Source organism: Vigna unguiculata, chromosome 3 (assembly GCF_004118075.2).
Source record: "Vigna unguiculata cultivar IT97K-499-35 chromosome 3, ASM411807v1, whole genome shotgun sequence".
NCBI lineage: Eukaryota > Viridiplantae > Streptophyta > Magnoliopsida > Fabales > Fabaceae > Vigna > Vigna unguiculata.
The window spans coordinates 62,016,950-62,032,439 of NC_040281.1; the positions used below are offsets into that span (position 1 = coordinate 62,016,950).

Genomic DNA, 15,490 nt, shown 5'->3' on the forward strand with positions numbered 1-15,490 from the left:
CTTTTGAAAGAAGTATAAATCTGATCAGTGACTCTTACAAGGCATTGAGTTATAGAAGATTAGTGGGAAATATTTCTAGATGTGCCTTAGAACTCCTTGCTCCAGAGTTGGAAAGAGTAAAGAAGATTGGATTCGATAGTAGTCGTTGTGGCTGCATTCTCAGACAAACTTATGGTCTATCATGTGCGTGTGAATTAGCACGATATGATCCTGGGATTATTCCTCTCCAAGAAATTCATGTCATGTGGACTAGGTTGAGCTTCTCCAATGTCTCGTCTTCACAATTTGAAGGGCAATTATCTATTCAGAGGGAGGTTGATCTACTGCTTAATCTTTTCAAAGAAGTTGATATTGCAGGAAAAGTGACCATAAAACATAAATTACTTGACATAGTTTGCCCTTCCATGACATCGATGTTACCACCACCGAGTAAAGTTAAGACGAAAGGTGCAGCTAGGAGTCATAGATCAAAGAAGTCAACCAAGCGTGATCCCTCCTATTTTGAGCATGTGGACGCCTTCATTGAGTCCTCAAGACAAGACACATGTGTTGCAAAAACAGAAAACAAGCTGAAGAGCAAACGTGTAATTGAAGAGAAAGTAATACACATGCTAGAACAGTTCAATCCTGTTTTTCATCCTTATATACTCGATGTTGTCGATGTTATGGCGGATGGTCATTGTGGATATAGATGCATTGCTGCATTGTTGGGTATGGGTGAGGAGTCGTGGCCTCTAATTAGACATGATCTATACAAAGAACTTAGTCAATGGCGAGATGAATATGCAACGTTAGTTGGAGGCTATGATCGTCTGGAAGAACTGAGAAAGTCTTTGCTAGTTCAATCACCATCAGGGGTATAACTTCTATACACCAGTGTTCAAATTTATGTATTACAAGTTTTTTATGATTTTGTTTTATTATAATCTAATAAATTATATATAGGCTAATCGAGACAAGTGGATGACTATACCAGACATGGGGTATGCGATTGCTAATCGGTATAATGTAATCCTCGTGTGCTTGTCATCAGTTCAAAATTTGACTATATTCCCACTTCGTACATCCCCACCTATTTCGCAAAGTCAACATCGACTAATTTGTATCGGACATATTTACAATTCTCATTTTGTGCAGGTATATATGTTTATATATATATATATATATTATTTTTATAAAGAACTTTATTTCTCTATTGACTAATTGCTGATTTACAGGTTCGTCTACAAGAAGGTTGTCCATTACCGACAGTGGATATCATATCATCTAGCAATTGTTACCCAAAGGCAAAAGGGTGGGCATCATTTTATAGAGATAGGATGCAAGCATTCCTAGATTTACACATAGTGGATCGTAGTTATGTAGATCTCATGGAAGACTGATATTTGTTGATTGTATTTAAGTATTTCACTGTTGTAGTTTGTAATTATTTTACCAATATATAAAATTCTAACTCATTTGGCCAAGGGACGGATATATTTTGGCCTCATTGCTAACATTAAATAACTTAATATAAAATACTATATATAGATGAAATATCTAAATATAAAATACCATATATAAATGAAATATCTTAATATAAAATCCAATAGAAATGTCAACTCTAACATCAAATACAAATAAATCGACTATCCAGACGTAGATGGTCGTCGACCTCGAACTCTACGTCCTCCTCTAGTCTCTTCCTCTTCAACGCCATCTTGAGCCATATGCAATAACTCATGAGTGCGATCCCAGGCAACTGTGCCCTCAATAACGTCTCTACAGTCTATCATCTGCTGAAGACCACTTACAATGCGTTTCACGAGACCCTGTGATAATAACAAGTTAATGTCAAATATTAAAAGTTACTAATAATATGAACAACTAAATGTGTAACATACCAATAAACCACTGGAAGATGATGACGGTGACGTCCTCTGAACTGTTATGTCATCTGGCAAATTCCGACGAAGTCGGGGCACAAGCACAAGGCTAGGTCGGTCGGCCTCAGCTCCACGTAAAATGTATGGATGAGAGACTCTCCTAAACCACTGCAAATATCCATCTGAACATGAAAAAGGAGCTGGTGCTTGGACCACTTGATGTACAACAAACTGCTCGTGCTTTTTCCACCGGTCATCAATAGCCTCAAAGTCCATCATGGGAACCGAACTAGGCGGTCGTGGAATAGGCTGGATGAAGCCAAATTGTCGCAACACACGCTCCGGCAAATGACGTTGTACGACGGTCCCAACCCTCAGGAAGCCAGAAAACATGCCATGTGTTACCAGTTGTCGAGCAGCTCTGTGTGCTACATATGGGTTCCAAATCATCCCATCATATGTCAAGCCATCCAACTGGACTCTAACATCAGCTATAGCGGAAATGGCGCGTCCAGTGACATAACGTAGAGTACGGGGTTCGGTCTCCACATATGTATCTCGTACTTCCTTCTTTCCCAATGTAGGGAAGTGCTCGTATATCCAAGCTTGTATCAAATAATATTTCATTTAACCATTGTCATATAAAACTAAAAACAAGTTAAATAAAGAATAAAATGTTATATAAATGGGTACCTGCAAAAGAGGTAGATATCCAGCTAATTGCTTTGTATTTGCAAAGCTGGCATCTCCTAGCTGCTCATATAAGTGGACAAGAGCAGCAACTCCCCAACCATATGTACGACATGTGGAGAGATCTCTAAATAACTCGAGATAATGTGTACGAACATAGGTGGCGCTTTTGTTAGCAAATATCGTGCACCCTACAAGGTGCAAAAGATATGCACGTGCAGCAAACTCCCACAGCTCATTTTCACAACAGCTGTGATACAAGTCTCTCAACCAGCTCAGTCGGACCTGTGCACCCCGACTTTGATTCAGCTCCACACATGCCATGGCCCGGTCAACACCAAGAAGTGTCGTCAAAATCTGAACAGAATCTTCATATTCAAGATTTTCAGTGGAGCAAAAGTTTCCACTGATGGAAAGATGGAGAAGTGACCATACGTCATCCAAAGTGATGGTCATCTCCCTAATGGGCAGATGAAAAGTATTAGTCTCGGGATGCCATCTCTCCACGAAACCCAATACTAACCCAAGATCGATATATTCATATAAAATGTCGCACAAAGGTGATAATCCAGAAGCTAACACAAAAGGTGCAACAGCAGGGTGAGGACGTCCTAATTTCTTAACTTTTTTAATATGGGAGACCACTTTCACAGCTCGATCCTAACAAAAAAATAAACAAGAATAAAAATACTTAACAACAACAAAATCAAACTTATATAAAAACTTCTTACTGACCTGACCATCCTATATCATGCGTGCAACATGATCCTGGTACCGGGTCAATAAAGATGTATCATACGGACCACCAGGAAATCCTCCACCATCGTTATCAATGACATGCTCGTCCTCCCGAGGAACGTCAGGAACCTCATTCTCAACAATGTCATCCTCAACAACATTAGCCTCATGACCCCTTCTACGAGCCGATGCTGTCGGTCTCTTCCGTGCAGCCCCCTGTCTGGAACTCTCGGGTGCATCATTTGAACCACGTCTAGATATATTACCTCGTGTCCTAACCATATCTATAATAAAATAAAATACAAATTAATAAATAATAAATACTCGCCCTCATCTTTCCTTTTTTTTCCTTGTAAAAACACTCTAAATGTAGTAAGTGCAAGTTCAATTTCACATCATCTTTCCTTTTTTTTTCCTCGTAAAAACACTCTAAGTGGGTTCAATTTCACAAATTGAAGACGGATCACAATCAAATTAATTACATGAAACGAATTTAAATAAAAAACATTAAACGCATTCAAGAAGTAAATCAGATGCAAAGGGAAAACCAAAAAACACACGGATTTCACATGGGAAAACCAAAAAACACAGCCAAAACGGATTCCAGGTTCCGTTTCAGCAGTATGGAAAACGGTTTGCACAATCCGTTTCACCTAAGTTTCCAAACAAAAACAGAAACGAATTTTGTAAAAAAAATAAATAAATAAAAAGGGGAAACGGATCCCACAATCCGTTTAAAAAATAAAAAATAAAACGTGAAACGGATTACACAATCCGTTTCAAAAAAAAAAAGAAACGGATTCCACAATCCGTTTAAAAAAAAAAGAAAAGAGGAAACGGATTCCACATTCCGTTTCCTAAAAAAAAAAAAGGATCCCACAATCCGTTTTGTAAAAAAAAATTAAAACGGGAAACGGATTCCACAATCCGTTTCCAAAAAAAAAAAAAAAACGGATTCCACAATTCGTTTTGTAAAAAAAAAAAATGGGGAAACGGATTCCACAATCCGTTTCCTTAAAAAAAACGCCACAACCCTTCCTCTCAAACGCACACCACTCATGAACACAACCCACCTTTCCAAAGCAGGTTTAAACAAAGTTACATATAAAATCAATTAAAATAAAAATATACACATGCATTAAAATAAAAATATACACATGCTATCTAATATTAAAAAACCAGTATTACTTACCTGTAAAAAATGGAGAAGCCGCTAAAAAGGATGAAAGGCAAACGCTGGGGAGAAGAATGGTGTGTGGAGGAAAAAAGGATACTGCGTGTGGAGGAGAAAAGGATGGCGTGGGGAGAATGCTTTGTGGGAAAACAGGGAGAAGAGGGAGAATGAGGATGGAGAGTGTGTGGAGGTGTGGACGCATGGAGGCTTTGTGGAAGATAAAAGAAATTAGGTCAAAGATTCCAAGCAAGGGTGCAGGTGCGTGCAGGGAGGGAATCTGCTTTATTGGGGTGAGGGTGAGGGGTTTTTGGGGTGCAGTGTGCTGAGGGGTGTGAGGGGTGCAGGGGTATTTGGGGGTGCAGTGAGGTGAAAGAGAGAAAAGAGACAGTAACTTTTTTTTTAACCAGGGGCAAACATAGAAATAAAATAGGTTTTGGGGGTACAGGAGAGATTATTGGAGGTGCAAGGAGAAACCCCCATCTCGCTATCCTTTCAATGTCACACTTGAGGTAAATCTTAATCCAGCTCATTTTCTAACAGTAACTGTATATGAAATGAAATGATTAATAACATAAGAGACAATTAAATTACAGTTTACAGAAAAGTTAAGGATATTTTAAAATATTTTTTTTTATAGTTAGGCACGAATAAAGTAAGTCTTTACCTAATAGATAACAAAACACAAGATACGAGTAGCTAATTCACCTCTTATTAAAAACTCGAGTTATCGAGTTTAGAAACATTAAATGAATTTATCCGTAATTATAATACAATTTTAAAGATTACTCTTAAATACTTATATATGGAAATTCTAATTTTGAAAACCAAGCTTCCGTAAAAAATATAATTTAAAAGCTAAAATAATTAAATTTATTTCAAAAAATGAATATAAATAGTCTCACAAAAAAAATGAGACATTATTTCTAAGGCTTGACTCCTTTTTATTTTCCCAATATTTATAATAATTATTTAATCTTTTCTTTTAATTTTATTATTCATTGCAGTCATAATATTTACTAAAATGAGTTTATACATACGGTTTACTTTAATATTAACATTCCTAAGAATGGATGACTTGGCAAGGTGATACATAATTTCTACAAGAGAAAATATGTATATCAGTCTATTAAACTATCATATATGAATCTCTAATTAAAAAATGATCAGGGTTTGTTTTTAAGACAGAAGAAGGAAGGGGTAGCTAAACTTCCTATGGAGTAACATTGATATCAACTTTTGTGACTAGTCTTAAACGTTGAATTATAAATGCTCTTTATTCTCCCAAACACCTTCCCCATAATTACCCTGTACTTTCTCCTAGTAACATTACTTTTGCACAACCCATCTCTCTTTTCCATCCTCAACCGTTCCTCATCACAACCCAAAAACGCACCATTCAACACAAATGCCTCAAAAAGTTGAGGATACAACATAACCAACGTCTCTCTCAGTTTCGCCGAAACCCTCACCTTCGACTTCCAACCCTCGCCGGCTTCACCGTAATTCCCAACTCTAGCGCGCCCGTTCGCGTAGTCGTCGCACGCGCTCAGAATGGCACGCGCCCGGTCGCGGAAATGGGCAACGACGAAGGTTTGGAAGTTCCGCGGCGGGTGGCGTAGCTGGCAAAGCATGGTCCTGCAGTTGAGAGCGAAAACGACTTCGTTGTAAGCCTGCGACCTATCAATCAAGAAGAAGCGTCCGAGCGGGAAAAACTCCGACCAAACGTCGTTGAAAAACGGCTTCTCGTTTAGGACAAGCGCTTGGATCGAGAGTAACAACTGCAGCACGGTGGAGCGAGCTGGCTCCCACCTCTCGTGTTTTCTCCCGAGCCACGTGTTGATCAGGCTCAAGCACACGTGGCCGTCGCTGTACAAGTTCGGGTTGATGGCGTACCCGTAGGAGCGGTAATGGACATCCGGCGGGCTGGCCGGGTAATCAGGTGGGAACGCCATGTCGAAAAAGAAGAGACCGTCGTGGTAGGGGGTGCCGGCGGCGCCCACGATGACTGCTCGGAGCAAATCGATGCGTTTCTCGTATACGCGAACGTATATGGAATCGGGGAGGCTGCGGGCGAGGATTTTCCACTCTCTCATTATCTTCTTGTACACGTCACTCCCTACTCTGCTGAGGCCTTCTGAGTCCTGATTTGGTAATATGAAGTAGTGGTCCGCCACGTCCGATACGACGTCGAAGCGTTCCATGTTGTTTTTGTCGGTGGCTGCCGCCATGTTAAGGATGGATGGGAATCGGCGAACAGGTTTGGTTTATTTTTTTTCTTTGCAGCTGAGTGTTGCTGTTAAATACATTGTCAGAAAGGAGCACGTGGCAGTTGATGCCACATTTCAGCATTGAGTTGAATTGAATCATTATAATGAAATACGAATATACCACCTTCCTCACACAAATTATTACCACTACTACTGAGCTTAAGTTTTTAATTTAAAAATAATTTTATATACTCTTTAAATAGCAAAAAGCAAAGATCGTGTTGCATCTTCCGATTATTTCTCGATTCTATCTACTGACCAAATTTAGAGATATAAAAAGTAATTAATTGTTGATATCAATTTATAGTTTAAAAATAATTAAAGTAGTTTTTAAATTGTTTATTATAATAAATTAGTCATTAATATTAGTTATTAAAAAAATAGTTTTTAAATGTTTTATTAGTGATTAATTTAAATATAAATTTAGAAACAATTAAAAATTTTAATAATTAATTTAAAAATCAATTCACCGATAAATTCATAAATTATTTTAGTTATTAATAATTTTAATATATAAATTAGTATTTAAATTATTCGTGATTACTTTTTTTATTATTATAATTGACCACTGATAAGATTTTTTTTTTAGTTATTATAATCGACCACTAAAAAATTTTCTTGTATTGCTTGTAGTTAGAAAATAAATAAAATACATTTAATTTCATGTTCAAAATTAAATAATTTAACTTTGCACTTAATCTTTTTTTATCTTATTTGTTTTTTTGGAAGTTGTATATGGAATAGAGATAAGGTCAATTAACATATATAAGTGGATGTAATCCTTATCTTACAAACTAGTTCTGTAGGATTGAGTTAGGTTTAAAACTCACTTCTAACATGGTATCAAAGTTAGGTTAGAGCCTATCTTAGCGAGATTTTTTTGACATTCTGTTTTATCCGCTATCGAGCCGCTAACGGATCATTCATTTCTAATTCCACGTACGAGATAAATATATCACGATGTGAGAGGGTATGTTGGAAGTCTCACATCAGCTAGAGATAAGACAAATTACAAGTCAATTTTATGAGATTGAGTTAGTTTTAAAACCCACTTCTAACCCTTTTAATCCTTAACCATGATAACAAAGTCATGAATATGTAACTTTTTGTGAAAATAAAATATATTAGAAAATTTTCATTTCATATTTTTCTAACATGTACAACAATTCATATTTACCTAATAATTTAATAAATTAATGTGTATTGCATAGAATGTTTAGTAGATTGTATGTGTTTTAATTAATTTCTTCGTTGCAAACAGTGGCGGAACTTGGAGAAAATATTTAGGGGTGCCAAATTATATTTTTTATATATAATTTTCTTAATTAAAAAAATTATTTCTTCTTAAACCATGCAATTCAAATTTTTCAATTTTTAATCTTTCTAATTTATTGAATTCACATGAATGAGTATTCTAATTTTTATTTCAATTGAAGACTATTCAACTAATTCATTACATACAGTTGAAAATACAAAATATCAATGGGTTATACTAATTTGAGAAAATATAATTAGACTTCATGCCAATTTCATACAAAAAATCCCTAAAATCATAATTAGGATTCATACTAATTTGGGGAAACTTAATTTGGAAGAAATATCGTAATAGAAGAATCATAATCTAACATACATACATCATACTATGATACTTATTCATGAGATCGTGTGAGTATGCATTATTTATCTTCTATGTTTTCCAATTTCTTTTTCCTAATTTGTCTTTGTTTTATTTCACACTTTTTTGATGACTTGTTTTGAAAAACCTTATAACTAGATATAGAACTTTAATCTCTTTAATCCAGTTATTAATCCATCAAATTAATTTTTATTTTACTTTTTAAACACTAAAAATAATATATATATATATATATATATATATATATATATAACTTAATAAAAATAATATAATAATATAAAATTTAAATATTTAAATATATATATATATATATATAATAAAATTAAAAGTTTGGGGAAGCCATGGCTCCCCTAGTCCCTATGTAGGTCCGCCGATGGTTGCAAATGACTTATATACACCATGAAAAATGAACTAAAAGTTTACAATTATTAATGATTTTTTTAAAAACCCGTAATAATTTGAAATCCAACTACACATTATAAAAAAAATGTTTTAGTCAAAGTCTCTAGGATGATTTTTGTGGTAAAGTTTGATTAGCGACTTATAGTAAAACTATATGGATTATTGTCCTTTCATAAATGTCACAAATTAACTTGTAATTCTATAGATCATTATGTTAGTATATCATCGATTGTGCAATTCCTGAATCCCAAGCGTGGAGTCTAAATGTGGAATTTAGGGTGATAAATTTTTCATTCTCTTTACAATATCATTCTATTTACATGTGTTAGGTTTATATTAATCATTAGTAAGAGAGACGTGTCTATCCTGAATTTATTACTAGAATGAGTTTCTTTATATCATGGTTTTGTAGTGAAATTAATTTGGAAACCATAGAAATTTATTATTGTGATAGAGTTTCAAAACTTGTTAATAAAAATGTAGAGTTTCTAATTTGGTCATAAAACATAACTAAATATGTAAAATGTTTATATTTTTCAATATTATATTTTTGAAAATTTTCATAAATAACAATCAAACTCTATATTTCCAAGCAATGATTATATTTTTAATTATAATTGTTGATACCATATAAATGAATACATAATTTAATATAATTATAATTATAAAAAAATTATAAATATTTTGATAATTTTTATTGCAAAATATATCTTTTTTATACAGTGACAGACTACTATTAGGGCAAGGAGGGCCATGCCCCCCAAAAAGTTTTAAATTTTTTTTATATTATATATTTTAATTTTTTTATATATTATAATTAAATCAAATATTTTATTTCTTTTATAAACATAATAATTAATGTTAATAAATAATAAAATATAAAATTAAACATAATAAAAAATAAAGAATAAAAAGATTTATCAAGATATTTTTTTATTTATTATGGTTTGAGTTTCTCATAAATTGTTTTCATGTTCCATTCTCATCTCTTTTTTCTTGTTTTTTAAGAGAAAAAGATATATTATTTTTGCTTTTATTTCTCCTCTGTCCTTTTCCATTTTCGTGGGAGAAAAGAATAAGGTAATTCTCTGGTCTTAATTAATAGGTGAAATATTAGTTTAATAATTTATTTAATGATTCTCTTTTATATTAATTGTTTATTTCATGAATATAGAAGAAGAAATATTGTACTGTGTGTTTCTTTATAACCGAATCTTAATTGTGGTTCCATTATATGTCTTGAGTAGGGATGGCAACGGGGCGGGGCGGGTACGGGTATCATGATCCCATCCCCATCCCCATCCCCAAACCCAACGGGTATACAACTTTTGACCCATCCCCATCCCCACCGGGTAACGGGTATTTTCTTATACCCATACCCATACCCATTTTTTTATTGTTCCATATATCAATTAAATATTTTTTATAAAAAAAATTTAAAAATCACACCAACGGAATCATGATACTATCAAAATATTCAATATTAAAATAACATACTCTTTTTGATTTTCATGATGTCAAATATTAAGAAAAATATTATAATAATATAAATCTCAAATTAAAGTATCAAATAACAACTAAATAAAATTCAAATAATTATATAAAAGCTAAAAAATTACACATTACTAAAATTTTATAATAACCAAAATATTTATTAATTTTACAAATGATCAGTGGTTTCATTTGCATTTGATCCACCTACACATAGAAAAAAAATGAAAAATTAGATATGATATAATAATTGAAATTGAAAATTTTAATTACTAGAATATAATGTACCTTCTTCATCAGATTCATTTTCACTCATGAGAACATCTTTTCCTTTTAATTTTTTAACACCTACAAACACCAAATGTAGAATATTAGATGAGAATTCACAAAAAATACTAACAAAAAATATTAATAAATTTGAGTAACTTACCTAGATGGTTTGAGTTCCATATCCAACTTCTTGTACACATCAAAGCCTCTATAGTAATATGATGAAGTCGACTACGGTGAGAAGTTAATATCTGACCACCAGTACTAAAAGCAGATTCAGAAGCTACAGTTGTTATTGTAATAGCTAAAACATCCCTTGCAATTGCTTGAAGGGTTGGAAACTTTAACCCATTTGTTTTCCCCCATGATAGGATATCAAATTCTTGTGTAACCGGCAAATTATCTTCTTCCAAGTAATAATCCAACTCTGTTTTCATAACTGTAGTTCTAGATTTTTTCTTTTTTGCCATAAACTCTAAAAATTCATTCGCATCATTATCAACATCCTTTCCCAACTCCAATGATGTAGCTCTATAAGAAGAAGTTTCATTCTTTTTTGATTGATATTCCAAAACCAAATCATAGCACATTTGACGAATCCTACTAAGTTTCAGATCAAAATCATTACCATACAATTTATAAAAATAATATTCTAACATGTCCATCTTGTACCTTGGATCTAAAACTGAACCAATTGCCAATATGTTATATAACAAAAAACAAAGAGAATGAGAAATATGTTATATATATATATATATATATATATATATATATATATATATATATTACATTATATTATATTATATTATATATTATATTACTATGTATATATATATATTATATGTGTGGATATCTTATGTTTATATATATATATAATTATTTATATATATTATATTATATATTATATTATTATTACTATGTATATATATTATATGTGTGGATATCTTATGTTTATATATATATATATATATATATTTATAGATATATATTTATTTTAAGTATATATTATATTATATTATATAATAATATAAATATAATAATATATATTATATTATTATGTATATATATTATATGTATATGCGTAGATATTTTATGCTTTATATATATATATATATATATATATATATTTCTTTTAAATTTTTATAAAAGATCTCACTAGTTAAATGATTAATTTGTTTTATATGTATATATTATATATATATTATATTATATTATTATGTATATATATTATATGTATATTATATTATATTATATTATATTATATTACATGTATATGTGTAAATATATATATATATATATATATATGTATATATATATATATATATATATATATATAAAAGTATATTTTATTTATATGTATATATACTATATTATATTATATTATATTATATTATATTATATTATATTATATTATATTTTATGTGTAAATATATTATTTATTTATATATATTTTTTAGATTATTTAATAAATTATAAATAGTTTAGTAATTTAAGCGGGGACGGGTATTTGGGCGGGTATATATATATATCCCCATCCCCATCCCCATCCCCATCCCTAGTTGAAAATTTCGGGTATTACCCATACCCATACCCATACCCAGTCAAAGCGGGGATTCCCCGTCAAAACGGGGACTGGTTCGGGTGATACCCACGGGCACGGGTTTATTTACCATCTCTAGTCTTGAGTTTCTCACAAATTGTTCTCATATCTCATTCTCAGCTGTTTTCTTTTGTTTTTGAAGAGAAAAAGATCTATCATTTTTGCTCTTATTTCTCCTTTGTTCTCTTCCATAATCGAGGGAGAAAAAAAGAAGGTAATTCTTTGGTCTCAATTGATAATGAAATATTAGTTTAATAATTTATTTAATGAGTCTGCTTTATATTAATTTTTTATTTTATGAACATAGAAGAAAAAATATTATACTGTGTGTTTTTTTATAACCAAATTTTAATTGTAGTTCCATTATATGTTTTGAGTTTCTCACAAATTGTTCTCACCTATCTTCTTTTGTTTCTGAAGAGTAAAAGATCTATTGCTCTCATCTCTCGGTGGTTTTCTTCCATTCTCGAAGAAATAAAGAAGAAGATAATTATCTCTTGTCTCACTTGATAGTAAAATATTAGTTTAATCATTTATTTAATCAGTCTCTTGTATATTAATTTTTTATTTTATGAAAGTAGAAAAAATATTGTATTTTGTGTTTTTTATAATTGGATTTTAAGTGTGGTTTGATTATTATTGAATTTTTTTTTTGACAATTTTTTAGATATGTGTGATTTCTTTTTTAGTTATTATTATACTAAATTATGTATTTATTTTCATTTTATTAATGACAATAATTAAATATATAAAGTTTTGATGTATTATTTTGGCTCCCCCAACCATTTTCGTCAAAATCCGTCACTTTCTTTATATTATAATAAAACTATCGATAAGAATACGTCAGAAATCAGAGTAAAAATAATAAGTGAGTCGGTGATTAAATTATTTTCTTTAAGTTAATCAATAATCAGAGAAGAAAAAAAACAAAAAAAAGCATCTTAATGTTTTTTTTTTTTTTATATTTAGTTTGATGTTTCATTAGTTATTCATATTAAATGATATGTTTTATAAAAGAAATTAAAGAATCCATCTTGTTCCAAGAATTTGAAAAGCTTGAGGGGTCATGACATCCGAGTCCCCAAAAAATCCCTCCATGTTCTAAGAATCGAAATCAACGATTTTAAACCTAAAAAAAATGAAGTATGGTAAAAATAGAAACCTAACAAATAAAATTAATTCAAAAGTGAGAAATTTAACCTTCTAGAAGATCAATGGAAGGGGAAATGAGCAACAGTAACAAGAGAGATAAGTGCACCAATAAAGCATTGCTGTTAGAATAAGTTACCATCAAACTAAAAATATTTATATATTACAATAACAAAAGAGATAAGTGAAGCAATAGCATGCTGAATATTTATCAAAAAGAGTTACTATTAAAATAAAATTATTTATATATTACATTGATTGGTTCAAAATACAATATATTACATTGATTGGTTCAAAATACGATATAAAATGTGTTAGCAATAACTCATATAGTAAATGTCAACTTACAATTTATAAGGCTCTCCTCATATTTCCAATTTTTTATGTTAATTGATGCCCTTTTTACGACATAAATAATTTGGGTTTACGAAATTGATTTTTATTAAAATAAATTTAGAGCGATTGATTCATGCTAAGACATTTTTTTTTATCCTTTTCCGGAGGTAGATATATTCTTAGACTTTTCTGTCTGGGAAGAAATATATGTTAATAAAAATTGATTAAAATAGGCTCAAATAACTAATTTAACCTAAATTATTTGATATTTTAAAATAAAAATGTTACTTTGCTGATGTTGGATGATTGTTAAATAAAAAATGGGGTATTATGTAACATCACCCTTAAAACCAATGTTCTATTTCACTTTTTTCCTTCCTGCAAAGCACAAAGTTTATATATAATGAACTGACAATAGTTGAATCATAAAAAGGGTAAAGATTATGATGAACCATAACCATACATAGTTTATTTTGAAGCTCTTAATTTGAATTTGAAGACTACCTACAAACTATACCATCATCCCCTTCATTTATTCTTTTTTTGCAGTTTTCTTCAATCCGAAAGACTTTTTTATCCTATCCATAACCGTTTTGAAGAATCCTTTGTTTGGGGATTCCTCGCCATCGGTGCGATCTTCATCGGCGCTATCCGACCGGACAAAAAAGTAATCCACCATACACGAAAAACCAGCACCGCCGCTGTTCGAAAGAGAACCAGCGTTCCGTCGAAGCGCGTGAAAAAAATCAGGGGAAAAGTCCTTCATCCAGCGCTTGAACTCCCACGAAACGGGCACCCCCGACGAAGAAGACGGAGCCGACTGGCAGGAGTAATACCCGATCCTCACGCGCCCACTCGTGTACTCCCTGGTCGCCTTGATTATGTGATCCCCTCGCTCGCGAAAGTGGGATTTGACGAAGTCTTCGAAGTTCCGAGGTGGCCTCCGAAGCAGCTGGTACGAGGTTTTGCAAGTTCTGAAATACGCGCCCTCGTTGTAGAGGCGTGACTTCTTCTCCAAGTTCATCATGATGAGACTCGCAAAACCATCGACACCAGGCTCGTTGAAGAAGGGTTTCTCGTTGAGAACCAGCGCTTGGATGGAGAGCAACACTTGCAGGATGGTGGAGTTGCCTGGGTCCCACCTCTCCGTCTTTTTCCCGCTCCACGTGTTCAGAAGGCTCAGGCACACCGTTCCGTTGTTGTACAGATTAGGGTTTAGTCTGTATCCGAAGGAGTGGTAATAGAGCTTGGGAGGGCGGTTCGGGTAATCGGAAGGGAACAAGATGTCGAAGAAGAAGAGACCATCGTGGTACGGTGTGCCCGCGGCGCCTACGATCACAGCCCTCATTAGGTCGATGCGTCGCTCGTACACCTTCACGTAGATTGATTCCGGCAAGTTGTTCTCAAGAATCTTCCACTCTTTCATGATCCTTTTGTAAAGTCCACTCCTTGTATCGCTGAAGACCTTCACAACCTTTGTGTCTCGAAATCGATGGCCTGAGTCGTCCACAACAACGTCGAACTGCTCGAACTCCCTTGTCTTTTTCGCCTCCATTGCAGCAGCTTGTAAAGTGAGTGTGCTTTTTTAGGTTTTCTTTCAGGTCTTCTTGTAAGCTTTGCTTGGGAAAACAAACTATTTAACAGGATTCTACTGTTACAACAGAACTCGCAGATATAGGGTACCTATAAATTAAATCACACTAGGTTTAATTGTTGTAAGTGTTTTTTTTTTATTAAGTTATGGTAAGGGAAGTTGCATTTCGTTGATATCAGATTTACAGACGAGTTTAGCTAAAGAAATCTCATATCTTTATTTAATTTAACCCAAATTTTAAATTAATATTAGATATTTGAAATATCTGCTATTTAAAG

The 15,490-nt window shown here is 32.4% G+C and overlaps 3 protein-coding genes across 3 annotated transcripts; all 3 read right to left on the bottom strand.

Moving 5' to 3' along the window:
* Window positions 1-1,628: 1,628 nt before the first annotated feature.
* On the bottom strand, window positions 1,629-3,575 carry LOC114175561 (protein MAIN-LIKE 1-like). Its single transcript, XM_028060314.1, has 4 exons — window positions 3,318-3,575; window positions 2,559-3,215; window positions 1,884-2,456; window positions 1,629-1,811 (listed from the first exon to the last, which is right to left on the bottom strand). The coding sequence occupies exons 1-4, from the start codon at window positions 3,573-3,575 to the stop codon at window positions 1,629-1,631; spliced, it is 1,671 nt and encodes a 556-aa protein (XP_027916115.1).
* A 2,121-nt stretch (window positions 3,576-5,696) lies between these two features.
* Window positions 5,697-6,695, bottom strand: LOC114175562 (putative ubiquitin-conjugating enzyme E2 39). The gene has a single exon (XM_028060315.1). The coding sequence runs from the start codon at window positions 6,693-6,695 to the stop codon at window positions 5,697-5,699; it is 999 nt and encodes a 332-aa protein (XP_027916116.1).
* A 7,424-nt stretch (window positions 6,696-14,119) lies between these two features.
* Window positions 14,120-15,225, bottom strand: LOC114175731 (putative ubiquitin-conjugating enzyme E2 38). The gene has a single exon (XM_028060518.1). The coding sequence runs from the start codon at window positions 15,171-15,173 to the stop codon at window positions 14,151-14,153; it is 1,023 nt and encodes a 340-aa protein (XP_027916319.1). The 5' UTR covers window positions 15,174-15,225; the 3' UTR covers window positions 14,120-14,150.
* Window positions 15,226-15,490: the final 265 nt, after the last annotated feature.

Bases quoted from the DNA above. Each gene is read 5' to 3' on its own strand.
- LOC114175561 (XM_028060314.1), bottom strand. From the start codon at position 3,575: ATGGTTAGGACACGAGGTAATATATCTAGACGTGGTTCAAATGATGCA. The intron at 3,216-3,317 runs GTTGCACGCATG...TTTTTTTGTTAG, and splicing joins TGACCCGGTACCAGGATCAT to GATCGAGCTGTGAAAGTGGT. The intron at 1,812-1,883 runs GTATGTTACACA...TTATTATCACAG, and splicing joins CATCTTCCAGTGGTTTATTG to GGTCTCGTGAAACGCATTGT.
- LOC114175562 (XM_028060315.1), bottom strand. From the start codon at position 6,695: ATGGCGGCAGCCACCGACAAAAACAACATGGAACGCTTCGACGTCGTA.
- LOC114175731 (XM_028060518.1), bottom strand. From the start codon at position 15,173: ATGGAGGCGAAAAAGACAAGGGAGTTCGAGCAGTTCGACGTTGTTGTG.